Source organism: Mesoplodon densirostris, chromosome 19 (assembly GCF_025265405.1).
Source record: "Mesoplodon densirostris isolate mMesDen1 chromosome 19, mMesDen1 primary haplotype, whole genome shotgun sequence".
NCBI classification, from domain to species: Eukaryota; Metazoa; Chordata; class Mammalia; order Artiodactyla; family Ziphiidae; genus Mesoplodon; species Mesoplodon densirostris.
This window is the reverse complement of record NC_082679.1, coordinates 7,150,674-7,175,734: the sequence shown is the minus strand read 5'-3', so window position 1 is coordinate 7,175,734 and position 25,061 is coordinate 7,150,674. Positions and strand designations below refer to the sequence as shown.

The following is a 25,061-nucleotide window of genomic DNA, read 5'->3' as shown; positions in this document are numbered from 1 at the left end:
GGGTTGGGAGTGCGGGCCTCTCCATCACTTGTCCTCGACGCTCGCCTACGCTCTCAGCCTCAGCATCCCTGCCCGCGAGGCATGCGCAGTAGGGTGCTTCCCCCCATCCCCTTCAGCCCGGGGGCGGGGGGGAGGGGACGCTGGGCTACCCCAGAGCGTATGAATTTATAGAGAACCCCCACCCAACTACCCCCTCACTCCCACCCCCCAGCCCCAGCCTTGGAATGGGAAGCGGAAATGGAGTGGACAATGCCAACGTCCGGCAGGTGTTCATTTCAAATGGGTTTGGGACTAATGTTTTTCCCGAGATCCCGCAACTCACCCTGGACCGGTTTCCCGCCCCGACCCCCGAATCTTGAAAGGCCCTTGCGGGGGGGGCACTGTCCCCGCACCATGTTCTCAGAATAGCCGCAAAAGGGGTTAACGCAAATTATCCCTCCTGCCTTTCTGTGCGTTCACAGAGGCCCCCCAATTGAAGTCCCCCCAATACCGGAGTCTTCGGCCAGGACCCTCAAGACCCCTCAGGTGGTTAGGGAAGGGTGAGCTGGCGTCCTATATTCCTGGGTCTGTGGAGAAGGGGCTGGGGGCCTGGAGAATGACCCTCTGTCCTCCTCCCAGGGCTGTAGCGGGACATGGCTGAAGCGCACCAGGCCGTGGGCTTCCGACCGTCGCTGACTTCGGACGCGGGGGAAGTGGAGCTCAGTGCCCCGATGTTGCAGGAGATCTACCTCTCCGGACTGCGCTCTTGGAAAAGGCATCTGTCCCGTTTCTGGGTGAGGAGGGCTGCGGCTTGGTTTCCTTCCGAGAATCCAGTTCCCTGCTTCCGGGATGCCTGAGGCTCCCTTCCGGCATCCTGGTGGTCCCACTTCTGGGATCCTGTCACCCCTTCTGGGAATTTTGGTGTCTACTTCAGGACCCCTTAAAGCCATTTCCGGGTTCTCTATGGCTCACTCCCGGGATCCTCAACCTCACCTACTGGGAACTGCCATTCACCTCTTGTACCCACTTCCTGGAAGCCCTTCCCACTCTCCCCACACCCACAAACACAACTTCCACCCCACTTTCTAGAACTCAGTCCCCTTACCGTTCCCTTTCATCTCTACCTCTAAACAAGGTGCTTCCCATTCCAGAACCCCATGGCCTGATCAACATCTTGGGTAGCCCACACCCCAATCCTGAAGGCCCCCCTTTCCCACAGTCCTTAGCCACTGGCTCTGAGAGGCCCCTCCTTGCCCCTGCTGTGAACCTCCAGTACCCTCTCCAGTATGTGGCGGTTCTGAGATGTGAACCTCCACTGTCTGTATCCTCTAGTTACCCATCACCACAAACCCTGCTGCCCCAGCTCTAGAAAAGACAAACTCCTTGCCCTAGAATGCCCTAGAATGCCCACATCGACCCAGAGCCCACGTCAGCCCGAGACTCCCCGGTTCTAGAACTCTGGCACCATCTACGTATGGAGTCTCCCTGCTGGTCACACCCTCTTTCTGTGAACACAGGTCTTGAACACCTGTGGGGTCTGCCAGGACTGGGTTTGAATCCTGGCTCTGCCACTGACCAGCTGTGTGGCCTTGGGCAAGCGTGTTGCTCTGAGACTCCGGTTCCCACATGTGAGACAGGAGTGATGCGAGCACCACCCTCACAGGACAAGTTCGAGGATTAAACGAACTCTTACGTGTAAGCACTGAGCCAAGTGCTTGGCCCATGGCAAGTGCTGAGTAAGTGTTAGCTTTAGATTATAACACTGTTTGTCATTTACCAAACATCTGTGGAGCCTCTGTTAAGGGCCTGGCACTGTTTGGAGCACTGGGGACACGGCAGGGAGCAAGACAGACAGATCTGCCCTCATGGAGCTCTTGATCAAGCTGGAGGAGAAGGCAATAAAGAAGATAAATAAGCAATCCATAGAGTATTTTAGGTGGTGTCGTGCTATGGAGGAAGATAAAGCAGGCAGGGAAGAGGGAGCATGGAGGTGTTATACTAGAACCAGGGGGCAGCCCAGGAGGATCTCTGGAAGCTGAGACATTTGAGCAGGGTGGATCACACTTCTATGGCCATATGGGTTGTTAAAATGGTTATTAAAATAGAGATGTATCTGCTCCAGTGAGTAAATAGCCACTAACCCAAACCCCCAGAGAGACCCTGCCCCTGGAAGCCCCTGCACCTCAGGCCAACCCAGCAGCTAAAATGTTAACCTGTGGTTAAACACACACATTTATATATATATACATAAAGACATTTAAACTAAGATCTAATTATATACAGAAAAATGCACAGATTTTTAAAAATGTACAGTCCTTGAATTTTGTAATATCTTTGTAACCTGTACAATACCTGTGTAACCAACTCCCCATCAAGACAGCACTCCCTACCTCACCCTCATTGCAAGGCAACCACTGTTCTGATTTCTATGCTTATAGATGGATTTGGACGGGTGTTGCTGTGTCGAATATTTTGACTGTCACCCCTGTATTTGAGTCACCTCTGAAGCTCTTTTCTGACTCATGTCACCTGTTGCCAATGGCCCCCACCAGATCCTCATATTAGTATTAATTGATAATTGTAATAATGACAACTCTTGCCTTTCTATCACATAGCTGCCTCTCTCCCTGATGGTCACGTGGAGCTCTCACATCCTTCCTCTCCAGTCTTGGACCCCAGGAAGCACCCTGAACCCGTAGCTCCTGGAACTTGGTCCCAAGATGGGGGCTGTGCCCTCAGCAATGCCAGAGCTGTAATTCCATAGACTCATTGCCAAACCTTACTTCCTTTTCTTTTTTAAAAATTTATTTAATTAATTTATTTATTTTTGGTTGCGTTGGGTCTTTGTTGCTGTGTGCTGGCTTTCTCTAGTTGCGGTGAGCAGGGGCTACTCTCCATTGCAGTGCATGGGCTTATTGTGGTGGCTTCTCTTGTTGCAGAGCACGGGCTCTAGGCATGCGGGCTTCGGTAGTTGTGGCGCACGGTCTTAGTTGCTCTGCGGCATGTGGGATCTTCCCGGACCAGGGCTCGAACCCATGTCCCCTGCATTGGCAGGCGGATTCTTAACCACTGCGCCACCAGGGAAGCCCTAAACCTTACTTTCTTCACTTAAAAAATGGGAACCTTGACAGTCCCTGCCTAGGGATTGTTGTAAGCATTAGCTGTCTTAGCAGAAGGCCTGGCTCACAGAAGTGACCACTCCAGCATCGCTATTCTTGTCTTATGTGCCACGTAGGTGCTGTGTAGCCTCCAGCATGTTAGTAGCTTCTCTGAGCTTCTGCTTTCTCATTTCTAAAATCAAACTAGGTAGTAATGTGTCTCAGGCTCTGTACCAACCAAGCCCTTTGACTCTGTTGCTCATCTAGTCCTCATCAGGGCTTTTTGTTTTTGGCTGTGCCGTGCGGCTTGTGGGGTCTTAGTTCCCCAACCAGGGATCGAACCCACGCTCCCTGCAGTGGTAACGTGGAGTCTTAACCTCTGGACTGCCAGGGAAGTCCCATTAGGGCCTTCTAAGGTAAGCCTATCATTAGTCCCATTTTACAGATGGGGAAACAGAAGCCCAGAGGGGTGCTTTCACTTTTCCCAGGTCACACAGCTGCTAAGATGCAGAAGTAGAGGCAGAGCTAGAATTAGCAGTCTGGCTCTGGAGTCCATGCTGAGGCCCCACTATCCTGGGGTGCTTTTCTAGAATGTGATCTCAGTATCTATGCCAAAAGAGCTGTTGTGAATTATGGACAGTGGGTCACTTGGGCCAAGCATATAGCCCGGCATCCGGCACTTAGTGGGTGGTTCATTGGCAGGAGATTTGAGTGTCATCTGAAATCATTTCCAAATGAACATGAAGTTCTGAGATACGGCAGACTTCAGAGTTCGGTACCTTGTGGTTCATCCTGGAGCATTTAGGGTTACAAGGCATCCCGGATGGTTTAAGTGATTGACAGTGGACCCTGGAGCCAGGGAACCTGGGTTCAAATCCTACCTCCACCACTTCCTGGCCATGTGGCCTTCGATGAGTTCTTCAAACTTCCTATCTCCTCAGTTTCCTCACCCATATGATGAAGATAATAATAATTTCTATCTTACCGAGTGACAGGGGAACGAAATAATTTAATGATGCTCCTTGTACTTGGGAAGTGCTATGGAGACATTTCCTGTTATTAGGATGCCCCTGTTCTATTGCAATACAGAGCCCTAGATAGAAGAACTGAAAATTTCTTTTAAAAAGAAAAATTAAACAACAAAAATAACCACATTTGCCAGTAACCTTTTCCTGCCAAGCCAAAGGGAGACTGTCAAGTAACTACATCTCCAGTGAGAAGTAGATTAGCAACAGAGGGGATCATCATAATAATTACTGAGCACCTACAGTGGCTATGAGCTATGCAATTTACCATTCTGCTCCCCCCACCCCAAGCCCTCTGCTTTATTTCTCTCCATAGCACCTCTCGTCATCTGACCTACTTCACTAAAGCCTTTACTTATGTAGGTATTGTCTCTATCCCCCATGAGAGCAGGAATCTTGCTGTCTTGTCACTGCTGTTGGACTGCAGTAAGCATTTGTGGAATATTTCCTCATCCAGCCCTTGTGACAGCCCTATGAGCCAAGTACTGGGATTGTTCCCATTCTACAGATGAGGAAACTGAGACAGAGAAGTAAAGTCACTTGCTTGTGGTCGCTCTACTAGGTAGTGACAGAGCAGAGATCTGAACCCAGAGGGTGGGGACTCCAGAGACCAAGGTCTAAACCATGATCTCTGAGGCCTTCTTGGTCATTAAAATGGGGGAAGAGGAGAGGGAGTGGTTTCTTGAGCCCTGGTGGTGATACCAAAACCAACAGTAGCTCTTATCTTGGCTTAACCATGCTCTCTGTGTGACTTTGAACCTACGTGTTTTCTTCTGTAAAAAGAGAACATCTTAGTACCAACTTCATGGGGTTGTTGGGAGTTAAGCCTTGCAAATGGCACCTGGCATGTAGTAAGTGCTCATTAAATGTTAGTCAACTCTTGGGGCTTCCCTGGTGGCACAGTGGTTAAGGATCCACCTGCCAATGCAGGGGACATGTGTTCGAGCCCTGGCCCAGGAAGATCCCACATGCCGTGGAGACTAAGCCCGTGAGCCACAACTACTGAAGCCTGCGCACCTAGAGCCCGTGCTCCTCAGCAAGAGAAGCCACAAAAATGAGAAGCCCGCACACCACAATGAAGAGTAGCCCCCGCTCGCCGCAACTAGAGAAAGCCCGCAGGCAGCAACAAAGACCCAACGCAGCCAAAAATAAATAAATCAATATTAAAAAAGAAATGTTAGTCAACTCTAGCATGCTTCCCTGGGAGTCTGATTAGTTACCCAACACTTTCATTCATTCCTCAGTCATCCCATGGCCAGCTCCTGAGCTCTGGACCCTGCTATATATGGGATACCAGTTTGCTTTTTTGACAGTTTCACCTTCGGGGTCCTGCCTGGGAGTAACCTCTCCTCCAGGGAGCCCTCCCTGACTCCTTCAGGCTGAGCAACCTGCCCTATCCTGTCGCCATTAGTACTCACTTCATTCTGGTCTGACCTCCCTGGGGGCAAGACCCAGATGTGTCTGTTCCCCACGGCATCTGGTGCACCCAGCTCAGTGCTGAATCAACATCTAAGAATGGTGCTGAGCAGATGGGATAATTGATTGAATAGGTGCCCTTTCCTCTCCGCAGAACGATTTTCTCACTGGTGTGTTCCCTGCTAGCCCCCTCAGCTGGCTGTTCCTCTTCAGTGCAATCCAGCTTGCCTGGTTCCTCCAGCTGGATCCTTCCTTAGGACTGATGGAGAAAATCAAAGAGTTGCTGCCAGACTGGTGAGGTCTCCCACTTCAGCCCAGTAACCTCCTAATCCCCTTTCCCTCCACCCAGTAAGTTTCTCTATCAGCATGTATGCCGGTTAAAGAAAAGTAACCCTTGTGACTTACTTGGGTTCAGATAAATAAAGGTACAGACTCAACTAAAAGGAGGTGATTTCCTCACTTGTCTCTGTACATTTTCCATCCTGGCTGCTTCTTGCTAAAGGGGATGGTGGCAAACTAGACAATATCCAGTTATGGTTATATATACTAATGGAAGTATGAACTCTGCTAATGTACAGTTGTATAGTCTTGGGCAAGAGACTTCACCATTCTTGGTGTCAGGGTCTTCACCTGTAATGTGGGGATAATAATAATTGCTTCTTAGGGTGGTTGGAGGAATTAAACAAAATCATGCATGTGGAATATTCAGTACAGTACTAGGGGGTTATTAAATGGGAGTGGTTGAATTATTATAGTTGTTGGGGAAGGTTTGGAAACCAGACGTGGGTGAAGTGGCAGGTTCTAACTCTTGGATTAGTCCTCCTGGGGAAGAAGGTTCAAACGTTGTGCAGACGGCCTCAAAGGGCAGATCCAGGATCAGACGTAGAAATTTCTAGGAAGGCTAGATTTACCCACAGAGGGGAAGTGACTCGCCCTGAGTCCTCCAGGTGGGATTTGCTCACAGCCTGTCTGATTGCAACTTTGTAAACATGTTGATTTACTGTATCTTTAGACCAGCATTTCCTGAACTTGAGTTTGTATCGAAGTCACCTGGAAGGCTTGTTACAACACTGATTGCTAGCCTGAACGCCAAGAGATGGAGATGATGGGGCCCAGAAATGTGCATTTCTAACAAGCTCCCAGGTGGTCCTGATGCTGCTGGTCCAAGGGCCACACATTGAGAACCACTGCCTTACAGTGTAATTTGACCTGGTATATTTCAATAGAAATACCAGCTCTTATTTATTAAGCACCTGCCAATTTCCATGGGAAATGATTTTAGAAACTTGTTGTCTCTGCAGTCCTGGGAGGAGATGGTGGGTGTACCGAGAAAAACTCACACCTAGCACTTCACAAATGAGGAAACTGGACTTTTTCTGACCAACTCTAATGCTACAGGATATTCCTCCAACAGCTAAAAGATCAGAGTCAGAGAGTGTTAAGAACGCCAGGCGCTGGGTGGGGCTGGAGGGGAGGGGTGTTCTGAGGCCAGGAGGCCCAGGCCTATACTCTTTTTCTCTACCCCCCCACCCCAGGGGTGGACAACATCACAGGCTTCGGGGCGTCCTGGCGGCTGCGCTGTTTGCTTCGTGTCTATGGGGAGCTCTGATCTTCACGCTTCACGTGGCCCTGAGGCTACTTCTGTCCTACCACGGCTGGCTCCTCCAACCCCACGGAGCCATGTCCTCACGCACCAAGACCTGGCTGGTACGGGAGGGGCAGAGCCCTGCTCAAACTCTCTCTGCCCCATTCTCTCTGTGGGTTGCCACCCCGCTACCCCCAACACCTGGCTGCCGGGCTGCAGTGAGGAGTTTAATGAACCACTGATTTTCCGCCAGGCCCTGGTTCGCATCTTCTCCGGCCGCCACCCAATGCTCTTCAGTTACCAACGCTCCCTGCCGCGTCAGCCTGTGCCCTCCGTGCAGGACACCGTGCGCAAGGTGGGCCAGGTACCCGGGGGTGGGGCGGGAGGCTGCTGAGCAGTGGGATGTGACCTGCCGTCTTCCCCTCCTTGCCCCTCAGTATCTGGAGTCTGTCCGACCCGTCCTCTCCGACGAGGACTTCGACTGGACCGCGGCCCTAGCACGGGAATTCCTGAGGCTGCAGGCGTCACTGCTGCAGTGGTACCTTCAGCTCAAGTCCTGGTGGGCGTCCAATTATGTGAGTACCGCATCCTATAGGCAAAGGTTCTGAGCCGGCCCTCCTAACCCTGCCAGTTTTTCGCCCCGCCCCACGCCCCGCCCACAACCCCCAGGCCCAGCGGAGATTGGAGCTTCACTCCAGACATGAGAACATTCTGAGCAACACCCCCCCCGCCACGCTCCAATAGTTTAAACCCAGCCCCAGATGGATCCAATATTCTGAGCTCCTCCCTCCTCTCCCATATTCTGGAACCCGTCCCCCCATGCTCCCGCATTCTGGGCCCGGCTCTTCAATAATCTAAGCTCCGCCTCCAGGGTCCGCCCACATCCACAGCTCGGCCCCCAACCCTCCAATATTTAAACCAGAATTCCGGGCCCCTTCCAACATTTCAGCCCCTCCTCTGGCCTGCCGAGTCTCTAAGCCCCGCCCCCAGTTCTTTTTTCCTCTCCCCTGTCTGGGCAAAGACGCCAAACTGGCTTCTACTATGATTTCAGGAGCTAGAGCCCTAGAACGCACTCTGAGTTGAGATCCTTGGGAAACCGAGGCATAGAACCAGTAAGCGAGTCACCCTGTAAGCGGCTTCCAGGCCTCCCATTCCGTAGGAAGCCACAAATATCTGTCAGGCAGCATGTGATGAGGTGGAGGTAGGAAGAGGAGACAGATGTATCACTTTTTTAGATTTCACATATAAGTGATACCACATAACATTTGTCTTTCTCTGACTTACTCCACCTAGTATGATAATCTCTAAGTCCATCCATGTTGTGCAAATGGCAATATTTCATTCTTTTTATGCAAGCCTTAGTGGGGTTTTTTTTTCATAAATTTATTTATTTTTGGCTGCTTTGGTTGTTTGTTGCTGTGCACGGCTTTCTCTAGTTGCGGCCAGCAGGGGCTACTCTTCGTTGAGGTGCACGGGCTTCTCACTGCGGTGGCTTCTCCTGTTGTGGAGCACGGGCTCTAGGCGCGCAGGCTTCAGTAGTTGTGTCATTCAGGCTCAGTAGTTGTGGCTCGCAGGCTCTAGAACGCAGGCTCAGTAGTTGTGGCGCACGGGCCCAGTTGCTCGGCGGCATGTGGGATCTTCCTGGACCAGGGCTCGAACCCGTGTCCCCTCCATTGTCAGTTGGATTCTTAACAACTGTGCCACCAGGGAAGCCCAACAAGCCTTAATTTTAAAGTTTTTTTTTTCCCTTCATGCCCTTGGACCAGATTCTGCTCTTAAAAAAAAAAAAAATATATATATATATATATATACACACACACATATAAATAATATAGCAATTATATAATATATAAATTATATAAATATGTGTTGTTTATTATATATAAATAATGTATATACACACCATATTATATATATTTCATTGTATGTCTAAGGCACTGCCAGTTATAACATACACCATTATCTTATGGACAACTAAGGGAAAAGAACTAAAGTCTAACACAGTGCTTTCTTATCACTTATTATATAGGTTGATCCTCATTCATGCATTCTGTATTTGCAGATTTGCCGACTTGCTAAAATGTATTTGTAACCCCAAATCAGTATTCATGGCACTTTCATAGTCATTCACAGACATGCGCAGGATGGCAAAAATTTTGGCTTGCCCAATGCGCACATTCCCAGCTGAGATGGAACAGGGCTGGAAGGAACCTGACCCTGATTTCCCCTTGGAACAATGGCTCAGTGTTCGCTCATCAGCGTTCACTGCCACTTTACAGGACATAACGACCGCGAGTAATGAGAATCAACTGTATACGTTAAAACAGCTCAGACTTACTTAGACATAGATTTGTATCAACTATCACTCCCAAGCAAGCTCAGAAAAACGGAAATGTAAACTGTAATAAATTGGCCTAAGCATCCCTAAGACTTTCACACTCAGAATCTCTCTTTTCAATTGCTTTTTGACTCAGACTTGTCCGTATCTTCCTACTTTCCGCACAGCTTCATCCTCTGTGTTGTCAAGAACCTTGACAATGTAGCATTTCCTGAAAGATCCTATAATGTACCTAAAGCCATTGGTGCAGTGCACTAAGGTGGCCTTTATTAAAACCAGATTACATGGGCTTCCCTGGTGGCGCAGTGGTTGAGAGTCCGCCTGCCGATGCAGGGGACACGGGTTCGTGCCCCGATCCCGGAAGATCCCACATGCCGCGGAGCGGCTGGGCCCGCGAGCCATGGCCGCGGAGCCTGTGTGTCCGGAGCCTGTGCTCCGCAACGGGAGAGGCCACAGCAGTGAGAGGCCCGCGTACAGCAAAAAAAAAAAAAAAAAAAAAAAAAACCAGATTACTTTTTGCTTTGCTTTGGAGATTTTCTGATTCATCGCCACCTCCCCAACGCCCCTACTGCCCCACCCCTCCCCGACCTCCCATCCCAACAGTTGGGTTCCTGGAAGTTAAAATCTTGCTCCACAATTATCTCTAGGATTTTCTTCTGAGTCATAGACTTTAGCAAGCTTTGATGCTGGTGAGGCTTTTCTTTGAAAAAAATGGTACATGATATGCATATAATGGTACAAATTATTTATTTATTTATTTATTTATTTATTGGCCAGGCCACAGGGGCATGCAGGATCTTAGTTCCCGACCAGGGATTGAACCCATGCCCCCTGCAGTGGAAGTGCAGAGTCCTAACCACTGGACAGCCAGGGAATTCCACAATATTATACATATAGTATTGTAAAATACACAAATCTTACATGTACAGCTTAATGAAGTTTTATGTATGCATATAACCAGATAACCCCTGGCTAGGTCAATATATAGAACTTTTCTACCGTTTGCTGGAAACGTATGGATTTTTCCAGAAGATGTTGCACATTTCCGGGGAATGACAACTACATCCTGCCTAGTCTAAGTGTAAGGAAGTGTAGGATGCCATCAACTTTAAGACACAAGCAAACATGTATATCTTCATAGATTCTACGCGATTCTATGACATAGAAGAAAGAAAAGCATCTAGAAAACATTCAAGTCCTCTCTGACTACCTCCCGTTAATTCTTGTTTCTCTCACCATTGCCTGTGAGAAACACTTTGGTCAGAGTCTTTTCTGAGTGTTTATATACATATATTTATACCCAGGGAGATATATACATATATTTAAGTATACAATTTTTATTTATAACATATAATTTTAAAGTATTTAGTAATATGTTATATATAACACATTAATAGTTCATATTATATATAAAACATAAATATCATATATAATTTTAATTGTGATTAAAATATACATAATATATTGGGCTTCCCTGGTGGCACAGTGGTTGAGAGTCCGCCTGCTGATGCAGGGAACAGGGGTTCGTGCCCCGGTCCGGGAAGATCCCACATGCCGCGGAGCGGCTGGGCCCGTGAGCCATGGCCGCTGAGCCTGAGCGTCCGGAGCCTGTGCTCTGCAATGGGAGAGGCCACAACAGTGAGAGGCCCACATACCGCAATAAATAAATAAATAAATAAATAAATAAAATATACATAATATAAAATTTGTCACTGTAACCATTTTTCAGTGTACAATTCAGTGGTACTAAGTATAGTCACAGTGTTTTGTAACCATCACTACTATCTCTCTCTAGAACTTTTTCATCATCCCAAACAGAAACTCTGTGTCCACTAAGCAAAATATCCCTATTCTCACTTCCCCAAAACCCCAGGTAACTTCTGTCCTACTTTGTCTCTCTGAATTGGCTTATTTTAGATTTTTCATAGAAATGGAATCATACACTATTTGTCCTTTTGTGTCTGAGTCATTTCACTTAGCATAATGTTTTCAGGGTTCATCTATGTTGTAGCCCCGAAGACTTAAAACTTCATTCCTTTTTATATTAACATTCCATCATATGGATAGACCACATTTTGGTTGTCTATTCATCCACTTGGTGGACAGGTTGGGCCTTAGTAGTATTTTTTTAAATAAAATGGGATAGTTTCATATATCTTGTCGTGTGCCTAGCCTTTTTCACTCTGCAGCCTGTCTTGGTGCTCATTCTCTGTCAGTAATATAGATGTAACTTTTTTAAAAATTTATTTATTTATTTATTTTTGGCTGCATTGGGTCTTCGTTGCTGCACGCGGGCTTTCTCTAATTGCTGTGAGCGGGGGCTACTCTTTGTTGCGGTGCGTGGGCTTCTTATTGCGGTGGCTTCTCTTGTTGCAGAGCACGGGCTCTAGGCGCATGTGCTTCAGTAGTTGTGGCACACGGGCTCAGTAGTTGTGGCTCACAGGCTCTAGAGCGGAGGCTCAGCAGTTGTGGCGCACGGGCTCAGTTGCTCCACGGCATGTGGGATCTTCCCGGACCAGGGCTAGAACCCGTGTCTCCTGCATTGGCAGGTGGATTCTTAACCACTGCGCCACCAGGGAAGCCCAGATGTAACTTATTTTTAACAGCTGTGAAGTATTCCATAACACGAGGGTTACATGGTTTAGCTAACTGATCCCCCATCGATGGACTTCTAGGTTATTGCTAGTTATTGATCTTGATGCCTCCTTCATTGAGCTCCACCCTCCCTGTTTGACATAGCAATCTTGGGGGGCTCCCCTCCCCCACTCACCCCCCGTACCTTGACCCCAGCCACCGCAGCTGTGTGTCTCTCTGCCCCACTCCTAGGTCAGTGACTGGTGGGAAGAATTTGTGTACCTGCGCTCCCGGAACTCACTGATGGTGAATAGCAACTATTATATGATGGTGAGAAGGGGAGAAGGAGGTTAGGAACCGGGCGGGGATGGGGTTCATAGTTCCTGGGGTCTAGGGTTGGGGTGTCTGGGTAGAATGTGGGGTTTAGGGTCAGTGACCTCAGTCACAATCTGGATTTCACCATCCTGCCTCTGTTGGGATCAAGACCTGTGTTTGGGGTCAGTGCCCCCATCAGAGGCAAACCTGACCCCAGACGTTTTGCTATCCCCTGGACCGGCCCGCAGGACTTCCTGTATGTCACACCCACTCCCGTGCAGGCCGCCCGTGCGGGGAACGCGGTCCACGCCCTCCTCCTGTACCGCCACCGCCTGAACCGCCAGGAGATCCTGCCGGTAAGAGGGCTGCCCCCGCGGGCTGGGGACAGAGGCTGTGGTTCTGAGACCTTGAGGCCACGTGGGTCCTGGGAAGCAGTTCATGGGCCCATGACCTCCTGCAGACTTTGCTGATGGGAATGCGGCCCTTGTGCTCTGCCCAGTATGAGAAGATTTTCAACACCACGCGAATTCCCGGGGTCCACAAAGGTGAGCCCCCCCTCCCCTCCTCACTGACAGAGGCAGAACAGTGTAGTGGCTAAGAGCATGCTCTCTGGAGCCAACCTGCCTGGGTTCAAATACCAGCTCTGTAACTCCCAAGCTGTGTGACCTTGAGCAAATTATTACCCTCTCTGAGCTTCAGTTTCCTCTTCTCTAAAATGGGATAATAAGGGTACCTAGGGTGGTGAGGATTAAAGGAGTGTGTCAGACAGTGCAAGCCACTTGGTAAAGTGCCTAATAAAGGTCGTTATTCTTTTTTTTTTTTTTTTTTTTTTTGGAGTATAACTGCTTTACAATGTTGTGTTATTTTCTGCTGTACAATAAAGTGAATCAGCTATATGTATATATATATCCCCTTCCTCTTGGACCCCCGCCCCCTATCCCACCCATCTAGGTCATCACAGAGCACGTATTCTTATAATGTATCACCCCTAGACCACATCCGCCACCTCCGTGACAGCAGACATGTGGCCGTCTTCCACCGGGGCCGATTCTTCCGCGTGGGGACCCACTCCCAAAGCGGCCTGCTTTCCCCGCGGGCCCTGGAGCAGCAGTTCCAGCGAATCCTGGACGACCCCTCTCCTGCCTGCCCCCACGAGGAGCATCTGGCGGCCTTGACTGCTGCTCCGAGGTGAGGGTCACAGATCTGGGGGCCCGGAGGCCCAGCCAGCATCTTGAGGTTGCAAGCCGGGTGGAGGCTGGGCAGGGTAGAGAGTCAGCTGGAACTCAGGCACTCCCCCAACAGGGACATGTGGGCCCAGGTGCGGAGGTCCCTGAAGACCCAGGCCCAGGAGGCCCTGGAGACCGTCGAAGGGGCTGCTTTCTTTGTATCACTCGACTCTGAGCCCGCGGGGCTCACTAGGGAGGATCCCGCAGCTTCCTTAGATGCCTACGCCCACGCCCTGCTGGCCGGCAGGGGCCACGACCGGTGAGTCAGCCTGGAGATTTGGATCCCACCCCACTTGTGACCCCAGACCCAATGCATTGAGACCTGGGGACCTCTGAAGCAGATAACCGCTAGACCTGGGACCCCAGATACAGAACTGCAGATCTAAGGACCACCAAACCCCTGACCTGGACCCTCAGACCTTGAGAAACTCTCGACCTGGGACTCAAGACTCAGAATCTCAGACCCAGTGACCCCAGATCTGAGGATTAACAAATGCCAAACCTGGGACCCCTAGACCCTGAGACCTGCAGCTAGACCCCAAGCCTGAGGACCTCAGACTCAGAACTGCAAACCATGGAATCCTCAGACCTTAATGCAGGCACCCCAAGCCCAGGACCTCACACCTGGGACCCCGCCTACGTAGAGACCCTCAGACAACTTCCTTGATGCCCACCAGGCACCACTCTGATTTCCGAGGCTCCTGGGAGAGTCCGCCTAAGCTCTCAGCACCCGTAAACCCTGAACCTTTTCTATCACATTCTTTCAAAAGCCCTGAACTCTCCAAACCTGAGACACATCTCAGAGACCATCAGTACCTCCACCTTCTTAGAGCTCCCCATACCAGGACCCCATCCCTGATTCCTAGATCTCCCCACGGAAACCCCCTGAGTTCTCACAGAGAGCCCCCCGACGTCCCTCCTGGCCTCTTTGGTGAATACTCTGAACTCTCCCCCCGCAGCTGGTTTGACAAATCCTTCTCCTTAATTGTCTTCTCCAACGGGAAGTTGGGCCTCAGCGTGGAGCACTCATGGGCTGACTGCCCCATCTCAGGACACATGTGGGAGGTATGGCAGCTGGCCGGCCCCACCCTGGGGGCTGCCACACCCCCCCCCCCATTTCCAGAGACCTTCCTCTCCAGCGCCTTAAGGTCAGAGGATAAACGGAGGCTCAGAGAGAGGCAGAGACCAGACCAGGGTTGCCCCGCAGCAAAAAAGGGTGTCTGGGATTATGACCTTTCTTTCTCTCTCTCTCTTTTTTTTTTGGGCCGTGCCACATGGCTTGTGGGATCTGAGTTCCCCAATCAGGGATCGAATCCAGGCCCCAGCAGTGAAAGCGCCGAGTCCTAACCACTGGACAACCAGGGAATTCCCTATGACCTTTCTTTGATGAATGGGCATTCGGGGCTCAGAGAAGGGAAGTGATTTGCCCAGAGTCACAGAGCCAGAAGTTGCAGAGCGAGAATAAGAATCCAGAATGCTCTGAGACCAGAGTGTGACCAACCATATCATACTCACACTGAGTCAGACCTATCTCCCAGCTCTGGTTTGCTTTGTGACCTTCAGCAAGTTACTCCCCTCCTCTGAGCCTCAGTTTCTGCTTCATCAGGTGCAAAGGTTGGATTTTCTTTTATCTTTAAGCTCCCCTCCAGTCCTGAGAACTTTAGCATCTCTCTTTTCTCTATTTCACTTAGTACCTAAATCATAAGGGATGGTGTCTGCACCCCACCAGTTTCCCAGTCTTCCGTGGTGTTGCATGAGAGGGGTTAGCTGGGATCCAGGGTGCGGATCAGGCATGTATGAGGGGAAGGGAGGTTGCTTCCAGATCTTGAGAGCAGCCCCAGGTAAGCACTGAGTCTTCTGTGCCTGTTTATTGTTTATAAAATGGGAATTTGCCTTTGATTATATTGGTAAATGACTCTCTCAATTCAATTTAACCTCAGACCCTCAAGACACTGCCTGTCATCTGTCATCTCTGCATATTGACTTTGAACAAAGAGATGTCACATAGAGTAAGATAAAGAGAAATGGAAACTCGAAGGCATAAGTGAGAGGTTCTTCTCCTCATTTAGTTCTAATGTCAAAATGGGGATCTTAATCCCTTCTTTCTAGGGAGAAATTAAGTGGGAGGCTGGCCCGTAGTAGGTGCTCCATCAGGACTGATTTAAAACATTTAACCATCAGCAGGGCATGGGTACCACTCAATCAGAAGGAGTGCTGACCCCTAGAAGCCCATGCTCTGCCCAGCTTTCTCTCTCCTGTCCTCGGGTCATGGCGGGGGTTGTCTTGGGAGGGCTGGGGCAGCCATTGGTGACTCTTTATCCACCTGTCAGAAGTACAAGGGCAGTAAGCACTGAGTATTAGTATTAGCCTTGCTTTCAATGAGTATGACCCCAAGAACCCACCTGTGAGCATCAGAGGTTTCTGTGTCTCAAGGATTGTCCCTGACCCCTTTAAGAAGGGACTTAAGAAAAGAGGTCCCTGGTTAGATGTCCCTTGGTCCAGAGGGAGGAAAGGACTCTGACAGCTTCCGTTTGTACGCAGTTCACTCTGGCCACAGAATGCTTTCAGCTGGGCTACGCGGCAGACGGTCACTGCAAGGGGCACCCTGACCCCTCACTGCCCCAGCCCCAGCGGCTGCACTGGGACCTTCCAGACAAGGTTAGGCCTGGTTTCTAGGCCTCTCTTCCAAGTCCCCAAATTCCTGGCTTTGACTCTAACCTCATCCCCACTGCAATCTCAACTGAAAAGTCAACCCCATCCCTAACCCAACACCAAACTCACACCCCATTCCCCAAAAAGCCCCAACCTCAAACCCCAACCCTATCTTCAGTCTAACCCCATCCCAACCACAACCCCAAATGCAAACCCACCCCACACTAACCCTCATCCCACCACCCAACCCCACGCTCAACCCCAATCCCATCTCCATCCCCAACGTCAACTTAGTTCTAGCCCCACTCAAACCCAACTTCATCTCCACCCCAGACTCATCTCCATCCCCAACTCCATCGCTCTTCTTAAATTCAATTCCATCTCCAACTCTAACCCCATCCTCAACCCTGACCCCATCCCATACCCAACCCTAACTCATATCCCATCCTATACCCAATCCCACCCCCATCCCCAGCTCCAATTCAGTCCTCATTTTCAACCCCATTCCCCATCCTGTCCCTATCCCCAACCCCAATCCTATCCTGACCTTCACTGCCAGCCCCAGCTCCATCTTTAACCTAGCCCTTCAGCTCTATTCCCTTCTTTGTCCCCTTTTCCATATTCCACCCAGCCTCACCCCATTCCCATCACCTCCAGCCCCATTCCCAGCTCTAACCTACCCCTATCTGTAACCCCTGGCCATTCCTCCCTCCTCCTTCTCTGGCAGATCCATCTATCCATCTCTCTAGCCCTGAGGGGAGCCAAGACCTTGTCTGGAAACATCGACTGCCACGTCTTCCCCTTCTCCCACTTCGGCAAGAGCTTCATCAAACGCTGCCAGCTCTCTTCAGACAGCTTCATCCAGATGGCCTTGCAGCTGGCCTACTTTCGGGTCAGTTGGGTTCCCGACCCCCACCCCCTCTCAGGACTTCAGTTCACCTGGGCCCCCAAGACCCACAGCATTGCCCCCTTTAATGACTTCTTGGTTATTGCCATGGTGAGTCCGCCATCTTGATTTCTCTCTCCCAATCACATGTCCATGGGTAGGAGGAGCTGGAGGTCCAGACAGAGGTGGGTCAAGTCCGTGAAGACTTCCTGAGCCTAGCTGACAGGCTCCTCTCCTCCTTGTCCCCAGGACAGGGGTCAATTCTGCCTGACTTATGAGTCGACCATGACTCGCTTGTTCCTGGAAGGGCGGACAGAGACGGTGCGTTCTTGCACGAGGGAGGCCTGCAACTTTGTGAGAGCCATGGAGGACAAAGAGAAGACGGTGGGTGTGGGCCTCGTTTGAGGCTTCAGTCATTTCCACATACTCGTTCATACATTTACAGACTTTTAAGGAGCACCTTCTCAGACCCAAGCTCCGTGATGGGACAGGGAACCAAGCCTGGTCTCTGACCTCAAGGAGCTCACTGATGGGGGGAGACAGAGGTAGCTCAGCACAGTGTGATACATGCTTTAATGGAGGTCACACAGAGGGCACTGGGGGAGCACCCAAGAGGAAGCCCTGGTTCCACAATGTAGGTCTCTTTATTTAACCTCTGTGTGACCTTGTGCCTTTCATTTGTACCATTCTTCATGTTCCCTGTATAACCTCTCTGCTCAGAACCCCCCAGGCACCTCTGTTCCCTCTCCCCCCAACTTACAAAGTATTGTGGTTCAGTGGAAGGAGTCTGGGCCCTAGAGTCAGACAGCCCTGGGAATCCACTTGATTCTGCCTTGCTGTGTGACCCTGGGCAAGTGACTTCCCCTCTCTGGGCCTGTGTCCCTTCTGCAAAACAGAGTTGATATCTCTGCCTTGCAGGGATGTTGCAAGCTGGGTTGAGGCCGGGGGTGTGACAGGCCTTAGCAGTAAGCCCACTTCCTGTCTTTCCATGACCTGTGACCTCCCCGGGGACCCCAGGACCCACAGTGCCTCGCCCTGTTCCGCTTGGCGGTGGACAAGCACCAAGCTCTGCTGAAGGCAGCGATGAGTGGACAGGGGGTCGATCGCCACCTCTTTGCTCTCTACATCGTGTCCCAATTCCTCCACCTGCAGTCTCCCTTCCTGGACCAGGTTGGGGTGCAGGGAAAGGGTTAAAGAGGGAAGTGGTAAACCCCTGGAGAAGGGAGGCACTTCCAGGCAAGGAGGGTGATGTTGGAAAATGGAGGTATCAGCAGAGGAGAGAGTTAGAGAGACCCGGGGGAAAAAAGGGAGAGAGCGGAGAGGAAAAAGGGGCCAGGAAAGAGGGGCGTGGTCATGGAAAGAAACGCGAGGGGCGCGGCCAGAGAGGAGAGGGGCGGGGTCAGGGGTTGAAAGGGAGAGGGGCGTAGTTGGGGGAGGGGGACAAGGAGAGAGGGCGGTTTCTGGGAGAAGGAAAGAGGGGTGACGTCAGGAAGCGGAGGGGCCGAACGGCACAGATTTAAGGGAAGTAGGCAGTTCAGCCAAGGCGGCGCGGACTTATGGTCAGTTTGTCTTTATTGCACACGTGACCGACTTCTGTCCCTCAGGTTCGCTCGGAGCAGTGGCAGCTGGCCACCAGCCAGATTCCCGTTCAGCAAATCCACCTGTTCGACGTCCACAGTTACCCCGACTATGTTTCCTCTGGTGGTGGATTCGGGCCTGTGAGTGGAACTGGGCCCTGAGGGAGGGAGGAGGGGGCTGGGCGTCCGCACTCCTACGGGGGGTGGGGGGACCGGGGGCTATGTTGTTGCCCTCACTCTGTTCCTGTCAAGGCTGATGACCATGGTTATGGTGTTTCCTACATCTTCATGGGGGATGATGTGATCACCTTCCACATCTCCAGCAGAAAATCAAGCACAAGAACGGTGAGACTAACCCACCCCCGCCCCTTCCTCCCTCAGGACTCCCACTTCCCTGCTCTCCTACAGCCTAGGAGTGCAGACTCCCAGCTCCCGACCATCCCATGATCCAGGAGTCCTAATACCCAAACCCCTCATCCCTCAGACCCAGGAGCAGGGACCTCAGCCCTCTTGTTTCTCAGCCCCTGGGAGCTCCTCTCCCAGCTTCTGCTGGACGTGACACATCTCTCCCTCCAGGACTCCCACCGGCTGGGGCGGCACATCGAGGATGCATTGTTGGACGTGGCCGCCCTTTTCCAGGAGGGGCAGCGTCTTAAGCGCAGAGGGTTAGGGGAGGAGGACTCGGGGCACAGCCGTGACCCTCTCCACTGCCATACCAGGGGCTCCAGGGCACCCACGACAGCCACTAACTTTTGACACCTTCCAGAGGGGAGCTGGTCTCCCCAGGAACTAGGGGGAAGGTCTCTATGGCTGGGCTGGTGGAGGACAGAAGCAGCCTGTTTGGGTTTGGGAATCCCACATCTGGTCTAATAAAGATGTGCGCGCTGGGGATGTGGTGTCCGTCGTGCTCTCGAGCTGGGCAGGGATGGGAGAGGTGAGGGTCAGGGTAGAGGAGGGGAAAAGTTCCCATCCATCTCCAGGCCCCACCATGAATTCCCGGTTACAATCACCACATCAGCTATAACCCCCAACACCTGCCCAATTTACTGTATTCCCAGCTCCAGTCACACCAAACCCAACCATTCAAGGTCCATCCCAGTCAAACAACCCCACGAGCTCTCATGAGCTCAGCTGCAACACCAACTGCCCACCCTAAACTTTTTTTTTTTAATATTTTCTTGGCCAGGCTGCAGGGCATGGGGGTGCTTAGTTCCCCAACCAGGGATCGAACCTGCCCCCCTTGCATTGGAAGTACAGAGTCTTAACCGCTAGACCACCAGGGAAGTCCCTGCCCACCCTAAACTTAAAGGTTGACATCTCCTAAATGAATCCCCCCAGATTCTTATTACTTCTAGAGGCTGCCCACATTCCTATGTTATGACCCCATCTTCCATCTTCACAGCTAGCATTGCTGCATCCCTCTGTGGCTTTCTCTAGTCATACCTCCTGTGACTGACTTCTGCCATCATCTTTCTTCTAAGGACCCTTGTGGTCCTTAGGACCCTTGTAGTTAGACTGAGCCCACCCAGATAATCCAGGATTAGCTCCTAATCTTAAAACCAACTGATTAGCAACCTTAATTCCATCTGCGACCTAATTCCCCTTTGCCATGTAGCATAACACACGCACAGGGTCCAGGGACTAGGAGGTGGGCATCTTTGGGGGAACCATTGTTCTGCGTACAACAGGGGCATAGATGAAACCAGACTGGCCACGAGTTGATAAGTAGTGAAACTAGGGGAAAGGTCATTGGGATGGGGATGGTTCATCATATTATCCTACTTTTTTTTGGTCATTTAAAAAAATTGACGTATAGTTGATTTACAATGTTCATTAGAGATTGTCCTACTTTTGTAGATGCCTAAAAATTCCATGACAAAGAGTTAAAGGAGGGGGCTTCCTGGCGGTCCAGTGGTTAAGACGCCGCACTTCTACTTCGGGGAGCACGGGTTCAATCCCTGGTTGGGGAACTAAGATGCCATGTGCTGTGCTGTGCGGGGGTGGGGGGGACAAAAAAAAGTTAAATTCAAGGTTATTGAGCTTTAAAAAAAAAAAGAATTAAATGAGTGAAAATAGTGCTCAGCTTTTTCCCTCCTTTGCTGATTATAAAGAACACCTCCCCACTCCAACCTGTCCAATATAAGTGGGGGCAGTCATAAGCGGGCGGGAGGGGGTGAATGTCACGGGGGTCTGACACATCTGCTTATGCAGCTTATTTGTGTCTTCTGGTCCTGCTAATGCCTGATCTAGGATCCACCTCCCGATGGATCACTGTTGTATCCGCCCACCGTGAAATACTTGGGGGTTCCAACAGAATAAACTCATGAGGGACCACGCTGGCTGCATGTCATGTGATATCCTGTGTTCTGATCCTCCATCTCTATTGGCTCAGTAGCACACCAGGATTTCCTCTGGAACATGGTGCACGGCCTTGCTTCACAACCCTGGGGTCGACATTGTGCTTTCTCTGTCGGGAGAATCCTTGGCAGAAACTGTATGTGACATCTTTGCCAATCTACAGATATTTCTGGGTCCCATGACCCAATCGGCAGGGCTGCTTGCATTGCAGCTTGTACCTACTGCAGGTCTTTTCCTGGCCCGGGAGTCACTCAAAGCTAGAAGTCCGTGTCACCCAAAAAATGGATCAGAGCAGTATTTCCCAGTGTAGACTATGCTTCCTCCAGAACCTGAAGATGCCTGAGCCCGTAGGGCGAAGAGTGTGGGCTTCTTTCTTAGTGGTAAAATGCAGTATTTGTCCTTCCCTTTGCCATAGGTACTGCCCACTCCTCAGATGCCTGGGCTCCTAAAACCTTCACTGATGTGATGGGTCCCTGAAACTTTGTAAAGTTTATTTCCCATCCCCTGGACAGCATGTATCTTATCAATACCTCCAATGCACTTCCTGCTTCTTGTTTATCCAGTCTGATTAACGTGATAATATTGATAGGGTGAACTAATGTGGTGTTTTGAGGAACGTTTAAGCCAGTACTGTGAGCCACACATGTAATTAAAATTCGTTAACATCTCGTAAACTTGGCTTGGAGGACAATAACGTTAAGATGCCCATACTATCCAAAGCAATCTACAGATTTGATGCAATTCCTATCAAAATCCAGTGATTTTTTTTATCAAAATAGAAAAATCCAACTTAAAATTCATATGGAATCTCAAGGGACACTGAATAGCCAAAACAATCTTGAAAAAGAGGAACAAAGTTTGAGATCCCACACTTCCAGATTTCAAAAGTTATTATAAATCTACAGTAATCGAAACAGTGTGGTACTGGCATAAAGGCAGACATATGGAACAATGGAATAGAAGAGCCCAGAAAGAAACCCTGGTAGGAAAGGTTGCCAGGACCGTTCAGTGCCGGAAAGGACAGTCTTTTCAACAAATGGTGTTAGGAAAACTGGATATCAATGTGCAAAAGGAAAACTGGATATCCATGTGCAAAAGAACCAAGTTGGAGCCTTATCTGACATGGTATACAAAAATGGACTCAAAATTAAAGACCTAAATGTAAGAGCTAAAACTATAAAACTCTTTTTTTTTTTCTGCAGAAAGCTTTATTGTTTCCATTTGGTCCATGGCTGGGGAGAGGGCTCCAGTGTGGTTAACAAGCTGCCTACTGGCTTCAGAGAGGGGCTTCAGGCAGAAGCCCTGACACCAGAGGGGCTCCTCAAAGGCTGCTGGGCTCTGCAGGCTCCTAGTCGTGCTTGAGGGTGAGCCTTTCAAAGAAATGCTCGCCCAGCCCAGCCTGGGGACCAGCCAGCTTGCGGAGGTCGATCAGGTGATCGCCCATCTTCTGGATGAATTTCACCTGCTCATCTAGGAAGTGGTTCTCCAGGAAGTCGCAGAGGTGGGGGTCTGCATGGGCAGAACCCAGGACATGCAGATCCACAGGGCCTGGTTCAGGTTCTTCTCCGTGAACACAGCGGCTTCCACAGCGTCCTGGGTTTTACCCTACCACCAGGTCCTGTGTTTTACCCTACTCATCTTGGGACAGCTTCTGCATGTCCTACAGGGCGCAGCCGCCATGCTGGTTTTGCATTTTCAAGAGACGCTCGGCGACCTCGAGCTTCTCCTCGGCCGATTCACAGAAAAAGTGGCCCACGCCCTCCAGAGTCAAATACTCCTGGTGGAATGAGAAGCCCTGCGGGAAGAGTTGGCGGGAATAACGGTTAGCAGGAGGCGGGGCCCGGCATGCGCACTCTTGCTTCTGACTATCCAACAGGACAAAGAAGGCCAGCGCGTGCGCAGAGGGCCGGAGGTGCGCAGCTGAGGGGAACTTGGGCTGGGGGCGACCTGGGGACCCTCACCAGAGAGAGGTAGGTGTAGGAGGCCTGCAGTTGCATGTTGACCAGGCGGTTGACGGCGGCCTCCACCTTGGTGGAATAATTCTGACGAATCTGGGAGCTCATGGTTGATCGGTAATAAGGAGTTAAGCTCCCAAAATGGTGTTGGCTGGTCCCATTGAGCGAGGATAGCTGAGTGACTGATTCGAAGGTTGCGACTGGAAAAAAGGTTGGAGGCTGGTGGGAGGCTGGAGCAAAGGGGCGTCCCTGGGACTGTTGAATTCAAGCACTGTTGAAGCAAGAGACAGATTGGGGCGCAGGGGCGGGGCCGCAGAGCGCACTCTATTAAACTCTTGAAAGAAAACGGGGGAGGGGGGGGAAGGGCAGAGACTTCCCTGGTGGCGCAGTGGTTAAGAATCCGTCTGCCAGTGCCGGGTACCGGGGTTCAACTCCTGGTCCGGGAAGATCCCACATGCTGCCGAGCAACTAAACCAGCGCACCGCAACTACTGAAGCCTGCGCGCCTAGAGCCTGTGCTCTGCAACAAAAAGAAGCCATCGCAAGGAGAAGCCCGCACACCGCAACGAAGAGTAGCCCCCGCTCGCCACAACTACAGAAAGTCCGCGCACAGCAACGAAGACCCAACGCAGCCAAATTTAAAAAAAAAAGGTTAAAATTGTAAATTTTATATTATGCGTATTTTGCCACAATTTATTTATTTGAAGTATCATTGATTTATAATATGTTAATTTCTGCTCTATATCAAAGTGACTCAGTTATACATATATACATTCTTTTTTTTCTGTGTTATGGTCTACTGGCTGAATATCAGCATGTCAATTTACTTCTATTTTTTTAAATTGTTTATTTTTGTCTGTGTTGGGTCTTTGTTGCTGCGCGGGCTTTCTCTAGTTGCAGCGAGCGGGGGCTACTCTTCATTGAGGTGCGCAGGCTTCCCATTGCCATGGTTTCTCTTGTTGCGGAGCACGGGCCCTAGAGTGCTTGGGCTACAGAAGTTGTGGTGCATGGGCTCAGTAGCTGAGGCACGCGGGCTCTAGAGTGCAGGCTCAGTAGTTGTGGCGCACGGGCTTAGTTGCTCCGCGGTATGTGAGTCTTCCCAGACCAGGGATCAAACCCGTGTCCCCTGCATTGGAAGGTGGATTCTTAACCACTACACCACCAGGGAAGTCCCCACATATACATTCTTTTTTTTTTTTTTTTTTTTGCTGTATGCGGGCTTCCCACTATTGTGGCCTCTCCCATTGCGGAGCACAGGCTCCGGACACGCAGGCTCAGCGGCCATGGCTCACGGGCCCAGCCGCTCCACAGCATGGGGGATCTTCCTGGACCGGGGCACGAACCCATGTCCCCTGCATCGGCAGGCAGACTCTCAACCACTGCACCACCAGGGAAGCCCCTACATTCTTTTTCATATTCTTTTCCATTTTGGTTTGTCACAGGATATTGAATATAGGTCCCTGTGCTGTAGAGCAGGACCTTGTTGTTTATCCATCCTATATATAATAGTTTTCATCCGCTCATTCCAAACTCCCAATCCTTCCCTCCACTACCTGCCCCCCTTGGCAACCACAAGTCTGTTCTCTGTATCTGTGAGTCTGTTTTTGTTTCATAGTCATGTTGATTTGTGTTGTATTTTAGATTCCATATATAAGTGATATCATACGGTATTTGTCTTTCTCTTTCCGGCTTACTTCACTTAGTATGAAGTAAGGATGGACTCTAGGTCCATCCATGTTGCTGCAAATGGCATTATTTCATTCTTTTTTATGTCTGAGTAGTATTCCATTGTGTATATATATGCCACATCTTCTTTATCCATTCATCTGTCGATGGACATTTAGGTTGTTTCCATGTCTTTTGCCACAGTTTTAAAAGCCAGCCATTGCATTTGCTCATGCCTGGGTCGAGTTGGACTCACTGGCCTTGCTGTGGTCGTTGGGCATTGGTCACTGCATCAAGCTGAAGTGTCAGCTGGGAAATGGGATGGCAGGACTCTCCCTCTCCATGGGGTCTATTTCACAAGTTTCTCTCCAACAGGGCAGCCTGACTTGTTCTATGGCAGCCCAAGGTTCCCC

At 50.4% G+C, this 25,061-nt stretch overlaps 1 protein-coding gene and 1 pseudogene across 1 annotated transcript; one reads left to right on the top strand and one right to left on the bottom strand.

The window, feature by feature from the left end:
• Positions 1 to 632: 632 nt before the first annotated feature.
• CPT1C (carnitine palmitoyltransferase 1C) lies at positions 633 to 19,427 on the top strand. Its single transcript, XM_060083884.1, has 18 exons — positions 633 to 773; positions 5,673 to 5,812; positions 7,054 to 7,225; positions 7,357 to 7,458; positions 7,541 to 7,678; positions 12,268 to 12,345; positions 12,579 to 12,686; positions 12,791 to 12,875; positions 13,323 to 13,518; positions 13,633 to 13,815; positions 14,516 to 14,621; positions 16,098 to 16,214; positions 16,936 to 17,100; positions 17,344 to 17,478; positions 18,112 to 18,264; positions 18,699 to 18,812; positions 18,924 to 19,016; positions 19,248 to 19,427. The coding sequence occupies exons 1-18, from the start codon at positions 633 to 635 to the stop codon at positions 19,425 to 19,427; spliced, it is 2,406 nt and encodes an 801-aa protein (XP_059939867.1).
• A 2,950-nt stretch (positions 19,428 to 22,377) lies between these two features.
• Positions 22,378 to 23,136, bottom strand: LOC132480966 (ferritin light chain-like; annotated as a pseudogene).
• Between the last annotated feature and the right edge of the window lie 1,925 nt (positions 23,137 to 25,061).

Bases quoted from the DNA above. Each gene is read 5' to 3' on its own strand.
- CPT1C (XM_060083884.1), top strand. From the start codon at position 633: ATGGCTGAAGCGCACCAGGCCGTGGGCTTCCGACCGTCGCTGACTTCG. The intron at 13,519-13,632 runs GTGAGGGTCACA...CTCCCCCAACAG, and splicing joins GCCTTGACTGCTGCTCCGAG to GGACATGTGGGCCCAGGTGC. The intron at 16,215-16,935 runs GTTAGGCCTGGT...CTTCTCTGGCAG, and splicing joins ACTGGGACCTTCCAGACAAG to ATCCATCTATCCATCTCTCT.